Source organism: Delphinus delphis, chromosome 19 (assembly GCF_949987515.2).
Source record: "Delphinus delphis chromosome 19, mDelDel1.2, whole genome shotgun sequence".
NCBI lineage: Eukaryota > Metazoa > Chordata > Mammalia > Artiodactyla > Delphinidae > Delphinus > Delphinus delphis.
The window spans coordinates 57,203,736-57,217,222 of record NC_082701.1 but is presented as its reverse complement, the minus strand read 5'-3'; the positions used below and the strand labels follow the sequence as shown (position 1 = coordinate 57,217,222).

Sequence of the window (13,487 nt, the reverse complement as noted above, 5' to 3'; positions counted from 1 at the left end):
CAAAATCATAGTGGTAATTGATAAGTTACAGACAAAAATGAGAGAAGATATGGATGATTTTTTAAAGTAGAGAATACATAATCTTCTCAAGTATGCCCAGAGTATTTTTATGAAATTGATCATCATCTAGGCCAAAATTCAAGAACCAATTATTTCAAAAGACTGGGTATTAGAGACCATACTCTCTGGCCACAATAAAGTTAGAAATCAAATAACCAAAAATAGTCAAGAAAACATTTTTATGTAAGAACTTTAAAAGAACACTTTTATTAATACAGGAGTTGAAAAAGAAACCAGGATGGATAATAAAATGCATTATAAATTAAAACTTGCTGAATGAAGTTAAAGTAGTGCACAGGGAGAAGGGGGAAGAAAAAACTAAAAAGTTAATGTTGACAAATTATAAAAGAGCAGAATAAAACCAAAGAGGAAATAAGAAGCAGAAACTCATGATACAGAAGATACAACTATATTCCCCAAAATGAGGGAAAAAACTATCTCCAGAAGAAATAGAAGTGAATGTTTTTAAATTGAATCACTAATTTTAAAATACTTTTTACACAAAAAATACCCACTAGATCCAGCTGATTTTACCAAATAATTACAATCTTAAACTATTTCAGAGTTTAGAAAGGTTGTGACATTAGCATGATCTGTTACCAAACCAGACAAGAACAGTATAAGAAAAGAAAATGACAGGCTTATCTATCTCACAAATAAGATACAAAAATCCCAAAATAAATACTGGTAAGTCAAGTCCAGCAATTTATTAAAAATAGATAATACATTATGACTAAGGTAGGTTAAACGTAGAAATCCACAGGTGATTTAACACTAGAAAAATAACTGACGTCATTCACCTTATTAATATATTTTAAAGGAGAATAATAAGATCAACAAACTTATGCAGAAAAAGCATCTGGTGAACTTCAATGTCCCTCATGATTAAATTCTCAGCACACTGGACCAGATGGGAATTTCCCAATCTGAGGAAGGATGTCTATAATACTGACATCATAACCAGTGGTAGTAAAAAGTAAAAGGCATTCCTGAAAAAGCAGAAAAGAACAAGAATAACCACTTTCAATGTTGCACTGCAGGTTTTTTTTTTTTTTAATTTTTTTTGATGTGGACCATTTTTAAAGTCTTCATTGAATTTTTTTACAATATTGCTTCTGTTTTATGTTTTAGATTTTTGGCTGCGGAGGCATGTGGGATCTTAGCTCCCGGACCAGGGATCAAACCCGCACCCCCTGCACTAGAAGGTGAAGTCTTAACCACTGGACTGCCAGGAAAGTCCCAATGTTGCACTGCAGTCTTAAGCAGAGCAATAAGGCAACTGAAAAGGAAAAGGTTTAAGAACTAGAAGGAAAGAAACAACTGTCTTCTTTTTTTTTTTTTTTTTTTTTACTGTTGATATGACCATTACCTACATAGAAAACCCAAAAAAATCTACAAATAAGTAATTAACATTACAAGGATAATTTAGGGAGGTTGCTGGCATATATTAAAAAAAAAAAGACTGAAGATAAACAAGAAGGAGCTACTGTATAGCACAGGGAACTATATTCAATATCTTGTAATAACCTATAATGGAAAAGAATCTGAAAAAGACCATATATATATGAATCACTTTGCTGTACACCTGAAACTAATGCAACACTGTAAATCAAATATACTTCAATATTTTTTTAAAAAAGTAATTCTAGCATGTGAAAAAAAACTGCAACAGTTAGAAGAAATATAATTTTTGAAAAGATATTATTAACAATAGCATCAAAAATATAAAGCTCCTAGAGCTGAATCTAACACAAGGCATATAAAAGAAAGTAATAAAACATGAAAGCCCTCCTAAATAGACAGATATACCATAGCCACGGACAGGAAGAGTCATTAAGATAAAGATACCATCATCCCTGAACTGATTTCTGTATTATATATGATTCCAGTGAAAATTACAGAAAGGTATTTTGGAAAACTGAAAAAAATGATTCTAAAAGTTATATGAGATGGTAAAAAACTTTAAAAAAGCTAAATCATGCCCATAGAAGTGGGATTTGCCTCACTGGAAAAAAAAAGAATAAAGCTCTAGTAATCAGAAGGATATCTATTCTATTTCTGCATCAGTACCACAAAGAACACAAAGACCACAAAGCCCAGAAATCAATCCATATATAGATGCAAACCTGAATTATAATAGAGCTAAAAGTGTAGAACAGTTGGAAAAGGATGACCTTTTTAATTATCGATACAGGGGAAAAAATGAATATTGACCCCTACCTTGAGGCAGACACAAAAATTCAATTTCTGGTAGATTAAGAATAATGTGATGAGGGCTTCCCTGGTGGCGCAGTGGTTAAGAATCCGCCTGCCAATGCAGGGGACACGGGTTCGAGCCCTGGTCCAGGAAGATCCCACATGCCGCAGAACAACTAAGCCCACGCACCACAACTACTGAGCCTGCGCTGTAGAGCCCGCGAGCCACAACTACTGAGTCCATGCACCACAACTACTGAAGGCCGCGTGCCTAGAGCCCATGCTGCGCAACAAGAGAAGCCACCGCAATGAGAAGCCCACACACTGAAAACGAAGAGTAGTCCCCGCTCACCATAACTAGTGAAAGCCCGCACACAGCAACAAAGACCCAACACAGCCAAAAATAAATAAATAAAAATAAATTTAAAAAAAAGAATAATTTGATGAGAAAACTATAAAACTTTTAAAAAGACAATATAAGTAAACTCTTTCAATGGTCCCAGGGTAGTCTCATATAAAACCTACAGAAATTCTGTTCACCATAATACTGACCTAAATGTAAGAGCTAAAACTACAAAACTCCGAGAAGAAAACATAGGTATAAATCTTTGTGACCTTGGATTATGCAACTTGGATTAAGGTTCTTAGATATGACACCAAAAGTGCAAGTGATGAAAGAAAAAATAAACTGGACTTCATCACAATTAACAACTTTCCGCCCCGGTATGACTCTTTCCTGCTCAGCTGTCCTCTGAAAGGAAGTCACTTATCTCTGTCCACCTTCTCTCCCACCTAAGTGTGTGCCCCTGGGGCCCCAGAACTATCTTTTAGTTGTCAACTGAAGACCAACAAAGATTATCACTTCAAAGTGGAGAATGATGAAAATGAGCAGTTATCTTTAGGAAGGGTCAGTTTCGGGGCTGGTGCAAAGGGTGAAGTGCACACTCTTGAAGCAGAGGCAGCCTAAGCAAAGCAGCCCTGGCAAGGTTGATAACGTCTGTACAGCCAATGGCTTCCCTGGGGGGCTCTGAAACAATACTACCTGTGGTCTAAAAGTAGTTCAGGGCTTGTACTTATTAGTGGACAGCACTTAGAAGATGCAGAGTAAGAAGATGAAGAAGAGGAGGATGTGAAACCCCTAAGTGTATCTGGAAGTGGTAGCAAGGTTCCACAGAAAACAAGCAAAAGTTGCTGATGAAGGTGAAGAGAAGCTGAAGAAAAAGCTCCAGCAAAGAAATCTGTACGATACTCCAGCCAGAAAGGCATAAAATCAAACCATAATGGAAAAGACTCAAAACCATCAAATACCAAGAGCAAAGAAGTCAAGAATCCTTCCAAGAAACAGAGGGAAAAAAGAAAAAAAAACCTCCTAAAACACCAAAAGGACCTAGTTCGGTATAAGACATTAAAGTAAAACTGCAGGCAAGTCTAGGAAAAAGCACAATGAACAGTCCTGGTAAATTAAGACAGGGAGAGAGGAAAAGGAGAGACGAATACAAAGGAGGGTTCAAACTGAGTCTCGTTAGCAATCCAGACGAAGTCTTCTATTTTAATCTCAATCCCGGTTCCTGACTTTCCAGCCACCCACACCCCTCTCCAGGCTAGAAGCAATCTCACTGTTGATTTCCTACAGCACTTTCGTTTGACTGCTGTGATTCAGTGAATCTTATACTTTGCCTTCCATTATTTATTCATTTGATTTACCTCTCTGACCATGTTTTAATCACTTTTGTATCTCCCTAGATGCTCAATAAATATTTGAATGAATCAAATAGAGGAAATAACGGTTTTGTACATCAACGAAAACTATCAGGAAAGTAAAAAGACAACCCACAGAATGAGAGAAAATATTTGCAAATCATACATCTGAGTATGCAGAATATATAAAGAACTCTTACAACTCAACAATGAAAAGACAACCCAGCTAAAAAAGAACTGGGAAAAGGATCTGAACGAACATTTCTCTAAAGAAAATATGCAAATGGCCAACAAGCACATAAAGAGATGTTCATCACTGGTTACTAAGAAAATGAAAATCAAAACCACAATGAGATACCACTTCACATTTACTAGCATAGCTATTTTTTAAAAAACCAACAACAAATGTTGACAAGGAAGTAGAGAAGGTGAAACCCTCCCTCATACACTGCTGGTGGGAATTTAAAATGACACACGGCCACTTTGGAAAACAGTCTGGCAGTTCCTCAAAGCTTTAAACAGAGATTTGTCATGTGACTCTGCCAATTCTACTTCTAGCATATATCCAAGAGAACCAAATAAACATGTCCACACAAAAACTAGTGTGTCCTAACAGCACTATTCATAACATCCCAAAGTGAACACAACCTAAATGCCATCAACTAATGAACTGATAAACAAAACATAGTATGTCCATGCAATGGGAATTTTGTGCTGATACAAGATACAGCATGGGTGACTCTTGAAAACATGCTAAATAAAAGGAGTCAAAATGTCACATATTATGATTCTATATTTATCTGAAATGTCCAGCATAGGCAAATCCATATATAGAGAGAAGAGGTTTATAGTTGCCAGGGGCTGGGGGGAGAGGGAAATAGAGTAGCTGCTAAAAGATATGTGGTTCCTTTCTGAAGTGACCAAAATGTTCTGGAAATATATAATGATGGCAGTTGCACAACTTTATGAATACATAAAAGCCACTGAACTGTACACTTTAAAAGTGTACACTAAAGCGTACACTTTAACAGTACACTTTCTTAATCTGAAAAAAAAAACACCTCCCCCCACCCCACCCCCAAAAAGTGAAATGACGAGCCACAAATTAGGAGACACGTGCTATACACATACCTCGCGAGAGGCTTCAGGAAACACTAAACATAAGAAAATGACAAAGTAACCATCCACATAAGGCACACAACCCATAAACAAATGGAAACAAGCTCTGTCTCATTCCTCGTCAGAGAAATGCAAATTAGAACTATTTCACATCCACGTGAAGGCAAGAACATGCACAAACTGGAACGTGAACACACTGCCAGTGGGAGTATAAATGGTGCTGCCATCTCAGCAGATGTGGTCTCATCTAGCACATGCGAACACGTGCACATGCTCAGGCCACGGAACGCCATTCCTGGGCACACGCCCTAGAAAATCTGTCTACACATGAACCAAAAACATAGCACCATGTGTGGAATAGCAAGAAACTAGAAACAACACATCCAGTAAGAGCCAACACAGAATAGACAAATAAGTTTTGCTATCTGGAATCATAAAACCAGACAATACCACAAGAAAATGAATGGATGAAACTAAGGAAACTAACAGCAAACATAAGCAAGTCACAGAACATACAAGGCATGATTTCCTTTACGTAAAGTTAAAAATTCAGAAAGTTCAACATTCTCTTGTTTAGGGAGACGAACATACATTCTGAGAATGTATTAAGCAGTAAAATCAAACACTTACTTGTTTCTTTTTCAGTTTAAGGATCTGCTGTTCTACTTTTGCAATTTCTCGATCTACACGATCCATACTCTGTATTAACTCTTCCTTTGAAAGTTTTGAAGGTGAAGCATTTTGATCATCTCCACATGGTTGCCCAGAGATTGGAGAGGAAGGAGCTTCATGTTTGACTCCAAATGCTGGATCCTTTAAGGAAGAAAATCAAGAACAAATGATTTCTCACCAACAGCCAATGTCAGCTTCAAGATCCTCTTAACTGAAAAATGTGAATTTTAAAGCTTAGCAGAGCAATGTGTGCTCTCTGTAGGTGGCAGTCCTACGGTAGCAATTTTCTCCCTCCCTCCCTTTCTCTCTCTCACACACACACAAACCCACACCACTGATGTTTATCGTTTAGACATATCATTCACAATTTTGAAGATCCTAAAAGCTATCCAGAATGAGGTGGCTAAGTGGCTAATCAGCCTTTAGTACAACGATACTGAGACTTCTAATTTCTGCAGAAATAATAACGCAATCACGGCAAAGGAAGATATCAATTCCTCAGCCATTTCCTTGTAATGGCACTCCAAAAGGTCTGAACATGCATATCCTGTGTGCCCACCCAACATAACAGCTATGATATGGCTGTTCCTATCAAAAAGTTTTCAGACTTTCCAAGGGCCAACAGTGAGGTACAGAAGTCCGAGAAATGATCTAGAACTTTTGTTGCTACAATCACCCAGGCCTACCTTCATAAAGGGCGACTAAGCCTGCCTACCCTATAGCGCACATAACATCTCTTCAGCCAAATACATCATCCCATTCCAGCTCCAAAGCAGCAGGGGACTACAGCAGATTGAAGGCCCCTCCACCCAAAACCTATCACCCCGTCAACACACACATGCACGCATGCACACACACACATACAGCCTACCAATCTCCAGTCTAAAGCGAAGATATAAGCAACACTGTAAAGCAGATAAATTTTAGGTTAAGGTACTAGTTTTCTTTAGGGTATAAGAAGCCTAGAATGAGCATAGTTCCTAGGACTCTAGAGCCCTCAATGTATTAAATAAGATTAATTAACTGTGAGAAATCAGTAGTTCCAACCAAGAATGCACTTAATTATACCTGGATAGTTATTCCAAAACACCTTGGAACACAGATTTCAACTAAAACGTAACATGTATATTCCTGAAAAGTCTGATATTCTGTAATAGTATAGTTTAATATAAAGACTTCTGGGGAAAATAGGATTATGGTTATTACTTAAACTTTGTAAGCAGAGCATTAGCAAAAACAACAGCGATCCTAATAGAAGTAATAATATTGTTAAAGCTCCAATATCATTTGCATTTAGACTACAGTCAATTCTTTGCTAGCCATAAACCCTATAGTTTATGCTTCCTTTGTTAATCCTTGAGGTCATTTGCTTCCAGTAGAAAATAGTATGTTTCATCAAAATAAAAATCAGATTCGGGGTATAAAGATTTTTATCAACCTTTAAAAACAAAAAAGTACAGGAGAAAATGTCTTCGCAGTTTCTTTTCAACATTCCAATCTTCATTAGTTAGCTTAACATTGAAAAGCAGAGCAGTTCTTGAATTAACTAAGCCAGGTACTACCTGCACTAAATGAAAACTAAATGCAGACTTTTCAAATCTTTTTAAGGTCTTCGTCCATCTCAAAGGCTATTTCTTAATTATGAGACAGCTTGATCCTGAGAGCCTGAAAACATTCATGTGCTAGGAACAATCATTCACGAATCTTTAGGACTTCCATGTTATAGTCGTATCATTCTCTTACATACGCATATGAGCTAATTTGTGTAACATAACACGTATAACAGCAAAACAGATTATATTTCGATTCAGCAGATTTTGAAAATGCTCCTCAGGTGATCTGATCCGTGCCCTAAGAACTACTATTACAAATCAGTATTTTCCACTGACTTCTTCTCTAGTTAAATATTTAACAATAAACAAATTCCTTGAGTGCCTATTATATGACAGGCACTAGGTAGAGTGGTGAACGAAACAGGCATGATGCTCGTCTTCAAGGAGTTTATAATTTTGTATTGGAACATTCTGATAGTAATTTGAGGGAAGAAGTTAAGACTCCTATCTCACATCTTATATCACAATGAAAGCCAAATAATAGCAAACATTTATATGAGATTTATTAGCAAATCACAAGAAGCCTCAAACAAACAAAAAAAGGCATTCACATTATCTTGAACTCAGGAAAGCCAACAGCAAAAGACATTAAAAAAAAAAGATTGATGAATCAAAATAAAAAAACAATTTTCTCTTCATCAAAATTGAAATAAAAAATTTAAAATGCAAATGGAAAAAATCATTTGCAAAATGTAAACTCTAACAACTCAATATAAAATAAAAAACACACCAACAGAAAAATGGGCAATAGATATGAAAAAGCAATTCATAAAACAGGAAAAATAAATGAAAAAATGTTAAATTTTACTAACAAGCAAATAAATGCAAGTTAAAAACGTATCAAACAATGACTTTTTTAAAAACAGTAAATATGTGGTATCAGTAAGGGCACACAAGACCTGGGAGCCCTTATACCGTGCTATCAGGGACAAAAACTGGTTCTCCTCCTTTGCAGGGCAATCTGGATACACCCATGAAAACCTTAAAATATGCCAACTCTGGTCTCTAATTACTTACACTAACAGGAATTTACCTTAGCTAAATAAATAAGACTGTATACCAAAAAAATCAACCCAGGGACTTCCCTGGTGGTCCAGCGATTAGGACCCCGCACTTTCACTGCCCAGTGTGAGGGTTCGATCCCTGGTCAGGGAACTAAGATCCCGCAAGCCGCACAGCGCAGCCAAAAAAAAACCAAACACAAAAATCAACCTATTGGGCTTCTCTGGTGGCGCAGTGGCACAGAGTCCACCTGCCGATGCAGGGGACACGCGTTCGTGCCCTGGTCTGGGAATATCCCACATGCCGCGGAGCGGCTGGGCCTGTGAGCCATGGCTGCTGAGCCTGCGCATCCGGAGCCTGTGCTCCGCAACGGGAGAGACCACAATGGTGAGGCCCATGTACCCAAAAAAAAAAAAAAAAAAAATCAACCTAAAGAAAATATGTCATTGTTCTAATGAGCAAACAGGTAACCCAGATGTGTGGCAATTAAATAAATTACTTTATATCCATACATGGAATATGACTAAAAATAAAATTGTAAACTTAACGACACAAGAAGTATGTATTTAAGCAAAAATAAAGCTATATACAATATACAAAGCAAGCACATTAAAATATGCACAATTAACAACAATTTCTAACTGGTGAGACTAACTTTTTCCTTCAAACTTATCTAATTTAATCCTATACATGATATACCTGGGCTTAACAACATTAAAAAAAAGAAAAAAACTAACAGATGCTAATTCTTTCAAAATCCCTACTTCTAAAAAAAGGAAAGTCATGATTTACAACTTAGCTGGGGGGGGAGGGGAAGAGCAGGACTAGGGGTCAGAGGTCATGGGTTCTCACTCCAACTCAGGAGGCTCGACCTAGGTCACTTAATTTTTCTTAACATCTGTCTTCTCTACTATAAAACGGAAATCAACTGTTCTCTGATCCAACATAACACATTATTTAAATGGATGAAGTTTTAAGATCTCTTTCTGCCAAAAAAATCCATAGGTATAAATTACCTTTGTGGTCATTTATTCAGCCTTGGAAGAAGACCTTTATTCACTGTATTTCTGTCTTTCTTTCCTTCTTTTTTAAATGTTTCAAACATTTCTTATAAATCCATAGACTATAATACATACTCCACATAGTGAAGCAGATCTCAATATTCCTAGAAGCTTAGTTCATTTCTAGCTTATCACAAAGAGCTTTCCCCACCCAACTTATTATTTTGAAAATTTTCAAATTTACATAAGAGTTGAAAGACTAGTATAATGGACACTCAATATCTTCATCTAGATTCACTAGTTGTAACATTTTGCTATATTTGCTTTGTCTCTATACACATGCACACACCTATCTTTTTTTTTCCCCAGTTGATCTATTTGAAGATAAATTGCAAACATATTCACTATCTTTTAAATCATTTCTCACTGCATTAAAACTCAAAGAAAATGTGTATTTATTTATCTGATATCAGGGTGGACAGGGCCATATTTATTAGCCATAAAGGCAAATAAACTTCATGAGAAAAATATTTGATAACAAAAAGGCAGGGGTAAGAGATATGAAAATATGATAGTAAAGGGGTTAACACTTTATTGTTAAAAGTGTTTTAAAGAATTAGTTTATTCTTTCTAAAACAAATATTTATTCAGTACCTACTAAGTGCCAGGTACTTCCTAATCTGAAGATTTAATGACAAGCAAAACAGACAGTTAAATATGATAAACTCAGCAACAAAATAAGGGCATAATACAGGAAGATGCATTTCACAAAAGAAAGGTAAATAATAATAAACATAAGAAAAAAAGAGGTTTGATCTTAGAACCTTCTCATAAATCCACAATACACATTGTTTGAAATGTCACGGGATACAGCTACACATTAAAAGTATAACAGTTACCTCTAAGACAGAGAATTATAGATAACTTTTTTCCTCTGTATTTGCAAGAACATATTTTTTACATAAATTAGAAAAAGAAACTTTCTTTACAAAAATTATAAGCACAATTAAACCTTACCTAAAACGTGTCTTCTCCTATGCAGTAAGTTAATAAACTGCAACTGAATTTAAAGGTATTATTTAAAACTTAATTTAAATTTAACAGAACTGTGGTATTCTTGAGTCTGACCACATTTTACAGCCCAACAAGCCGATATAAAATGCTTGAGATTCAACAGCAATTGAATGTCATTCAACAGCAATTTTTCTTTACAGCAGTCCTCGGATTGTTTTCAATTACCAAAAAGTTAAAAGTACTGACTTTAAAAGTCTGGAGTATTAAGTCTGTGGTTTTTAGTTTTGTTTAACAAAATTTTTACTTTCCCATAGCACTAACCTTTAGAGACTGGCATAACTGGACTTTCTTTTAGGCGCTGTGCCTGAATATGGCTAAACAAACATTTCAGACCGACAACTCCACAGGGTAAGAGAACAAATATTTACCTTCTTAGCATCTGCAGAAGACCTCACCCCTTCTGGCAGCGTGTGCACTAAAGGTAAGACCGCAGCGCTGACCCGCTGGAAATGGGAATCAGAAACCTGCTCCAGACGTGGTCGCTTGGATTCCAGTGAATCATGATCTGCCGGGGAAGGGCCTGGGTGAAACTGCTCATATCCAGTTCTCCTTTCTTGAGGCCTAATACATACAAAGAAAATAATCACTTGAAAATGTTTAAGTGATGTACAACTTCCTGCTAACATCCCTGGTTGAACTATGAAATAAAAGAAAAGGTATGCTCACTTTCAAATGTATTTCCTCACCCCAGGAGAATATATACCTCACTATAAAGTACTATTAAACCTAAATCCTGATAGGAAAAGTTTCTTCAGGGTAGGTGGGAGTAGAGGTGATAAAGCAGTGAAAGTTGTAACAGAAGATTTCAACTTGCAGAAAATTTGAAGTTGCTGAAAAATATCCATAAAGTATTTTTAAACCTATGCCATAATAACTGAACATAATCTAGACCAGAAGAGCCACCATTTTCAACCAGTAATAAAAGCAAGCAGAAAAAAAAAAAAAAAAATTTCCCAGCAACTGCCACATGGAAAGATAAATGACTTGAGTTGTGAGGTATTATTAAGACTTAAAAACAAGTCTCGAGTGGGAATGCAACAGTACTTTAAATACATAATTCTGACCCCTAATACATGTATTTTGTCTAGTTTCTCCAAGTACATAAGTATCTTGGAGGTCAGGAATCTGTTTTGAATTTCTCTACATGATATACTGTATAGAGTACTATGTATGGGTGTTTGTTAATTTGACTTTTCATTTACTACCAAAGTACTTACAGAAGCGACATCTTACCTATAGCCAAGCTTTAAACGAATGTCTCACAAAACAACTTTTCATTGAAAAGTTAATCATGGGGTTTGGTTTTTAGGATAGATGATAAAATAAACCCTGAGGTCTATAATTTTATTATACTTCAAAAATTTGAAATCTCATTCAAGACATAAGATCCCATTGTCTCCTTAAAATTCACAATGATGTCACAAAAAATACTGGAGTAGGAAGCTTCAGGAGTAAGACAAGGATGCCTGTTTTTGCCACTTCTTTTCAATATAGTATTAGGAATTCTTATCAGAATATTAGGCAAGAAGAGAGAGAAAAGGCATCCAAATTGAAAAAGAAGTAGTATTTCTATTCACAGATGACAAAATCTCATATGTAGAAAACTCAAAAGAATCCACAAAAAATGTTAGAGCTAATAAACGAACAGAGCAAAGTTACAGGATAAAAAAAAACCAACATGCAAAAATCAGTTTTATTTCTATACACTGGCAATGAACAATCTGGATGTGAAATTAAGAAAACAATTCCAGGACTTCCGTGGTGGCGCAGTGGTTAAGAACCCGCCTGCCAATGCAGGGGACACGGGTTCAAGCCCTGGTCCAGGGAGATCCCAAATGCCGCAGAGCAACTAAGCCCATGTGCCACAACTACTGAGCCTGCGCTCTAGAGCCCACGTGCCACAACTACTGAGCCTGCATGCTACAACTACTGAAGCCCGAGCGCCTAGAGCCCATGATCTGCCACAAGAGAAGCCACCACAATGAAAAGCCCCGCACACTGCAACGAAGAATAGCCCCCACTCGCCGCAACTAGAGAAAGTCTGTATGCAGCAACGAAGACCCAATGCAGCCAAAAATAAATAAATTTATTTTTTTTAAATAATAATAATTAAAAAAAAGAACTAATACCGTATGATGGTGTGGCCACTTTGTAAACAGTCTGGTAGTTTCCCAAATGGCAAACAAAAAAACTACCATGTAATCAGCAATCCTACTCCTAGGTATAGGACCAAGAAAAAGGAATATATAGATAGCCACAGAAAAATCTGTGCTTGAAAACAGCTATCAACTGATGAATAGAAAAATAAAATGTGGTATTTCCAAAACAAACAAAAAAGACAGATTTTCATACTAAAATATCTCTGTAGCCTTTTAGACTTAAAATTCCCTACATTTTACTGACTTTCATCATCTATTAGTATCATCTTTAAATAGCTTTAAAACAAATTTATCAAATGAATTTTTTATTGAAATGTACCTAATCATTTTAATTTTTTTTAAAAGATAAACCCTCTCCCCGCCGGCTGGGGGCGCTCTAGATGCTGCACAGAGACCCTCTGCACCCCTGCATACATGGCGCTGCGAGTGGTGCGGAGCGTGCGGGCCACGGTCTGCAGCCTGCGGGCCTGGGGACTGCAGGCGGGCGCCGTCCGGGTGCTGCGCACCGGACCCGCTCTGCTGTCGGGTCGTAAATTCAGACAAACATGAATGGGTAACAACAGAAAATGGTGTTGGAAGAGTGGGAATCGGCAATTTTGCACAGGAAGCTTTGGGAGATGTTTACTGTAGTCTGCCTGAAGCTGGGAGAAAATTGAACAGACAAGAGGAATTCGGTGCTCTGCAAAGTGTGAAAGCTGCTAGTGAACTCTATTCTCCTCTATCAGGAGAAGTAACTGAAATTAATGAAGCTCTAGCAGAAAATCCAGGACTTCTCAACAAATCTTGTTATGAAGATGGTTGGCTGATCAAGATGACCCTCAGTTGGGCTTCCCTGGTGGCGCAGTGGTTGAGAGTCCGCCTGCCGATGCAGGAGACACGGGTTCGTGCCCCGG

The 13,487-nt window shown here is 36.9% G+C and overlaps 1 protein-coding gene and 1 pseudogene across 3 annotated transcripts in view; one reads left to right on the top strand and one right to left on the bottom strand.

The window, feature by feature from the left end:
- NCOR1 (nuclear receptor corepressor 1) overlaps positions 1–13,487 on the bottom strand; it is a 144,944-nt gene that overhangs the window by 99,307 nt on the left and 32,150 nt on the right. For all 3 annotated transcript variants that reach the window (XM_059997383.1, XM_059997381.1, XM_059997382.1), the window contains exons 4-5: positions 10,804–10,996; positions 5,704–5,886 (exon numbers count right to left, since the gene is read on the bottom strand). In XM_059997383.1, coding sequence (XP_059853366.1) covers positions 5,704–5,886; positions 10,804–10,996 — 376 coding nt within the window. The remainder of the gene's footprint in view (positions 1–5,703; positions 5,887–10,803; positions 10,997–13,487) is intronic.
- On the top strand, positions 790–3,828 carry LOC132414896 (nucleophosmin pseudogene; annotated as a pseudogene).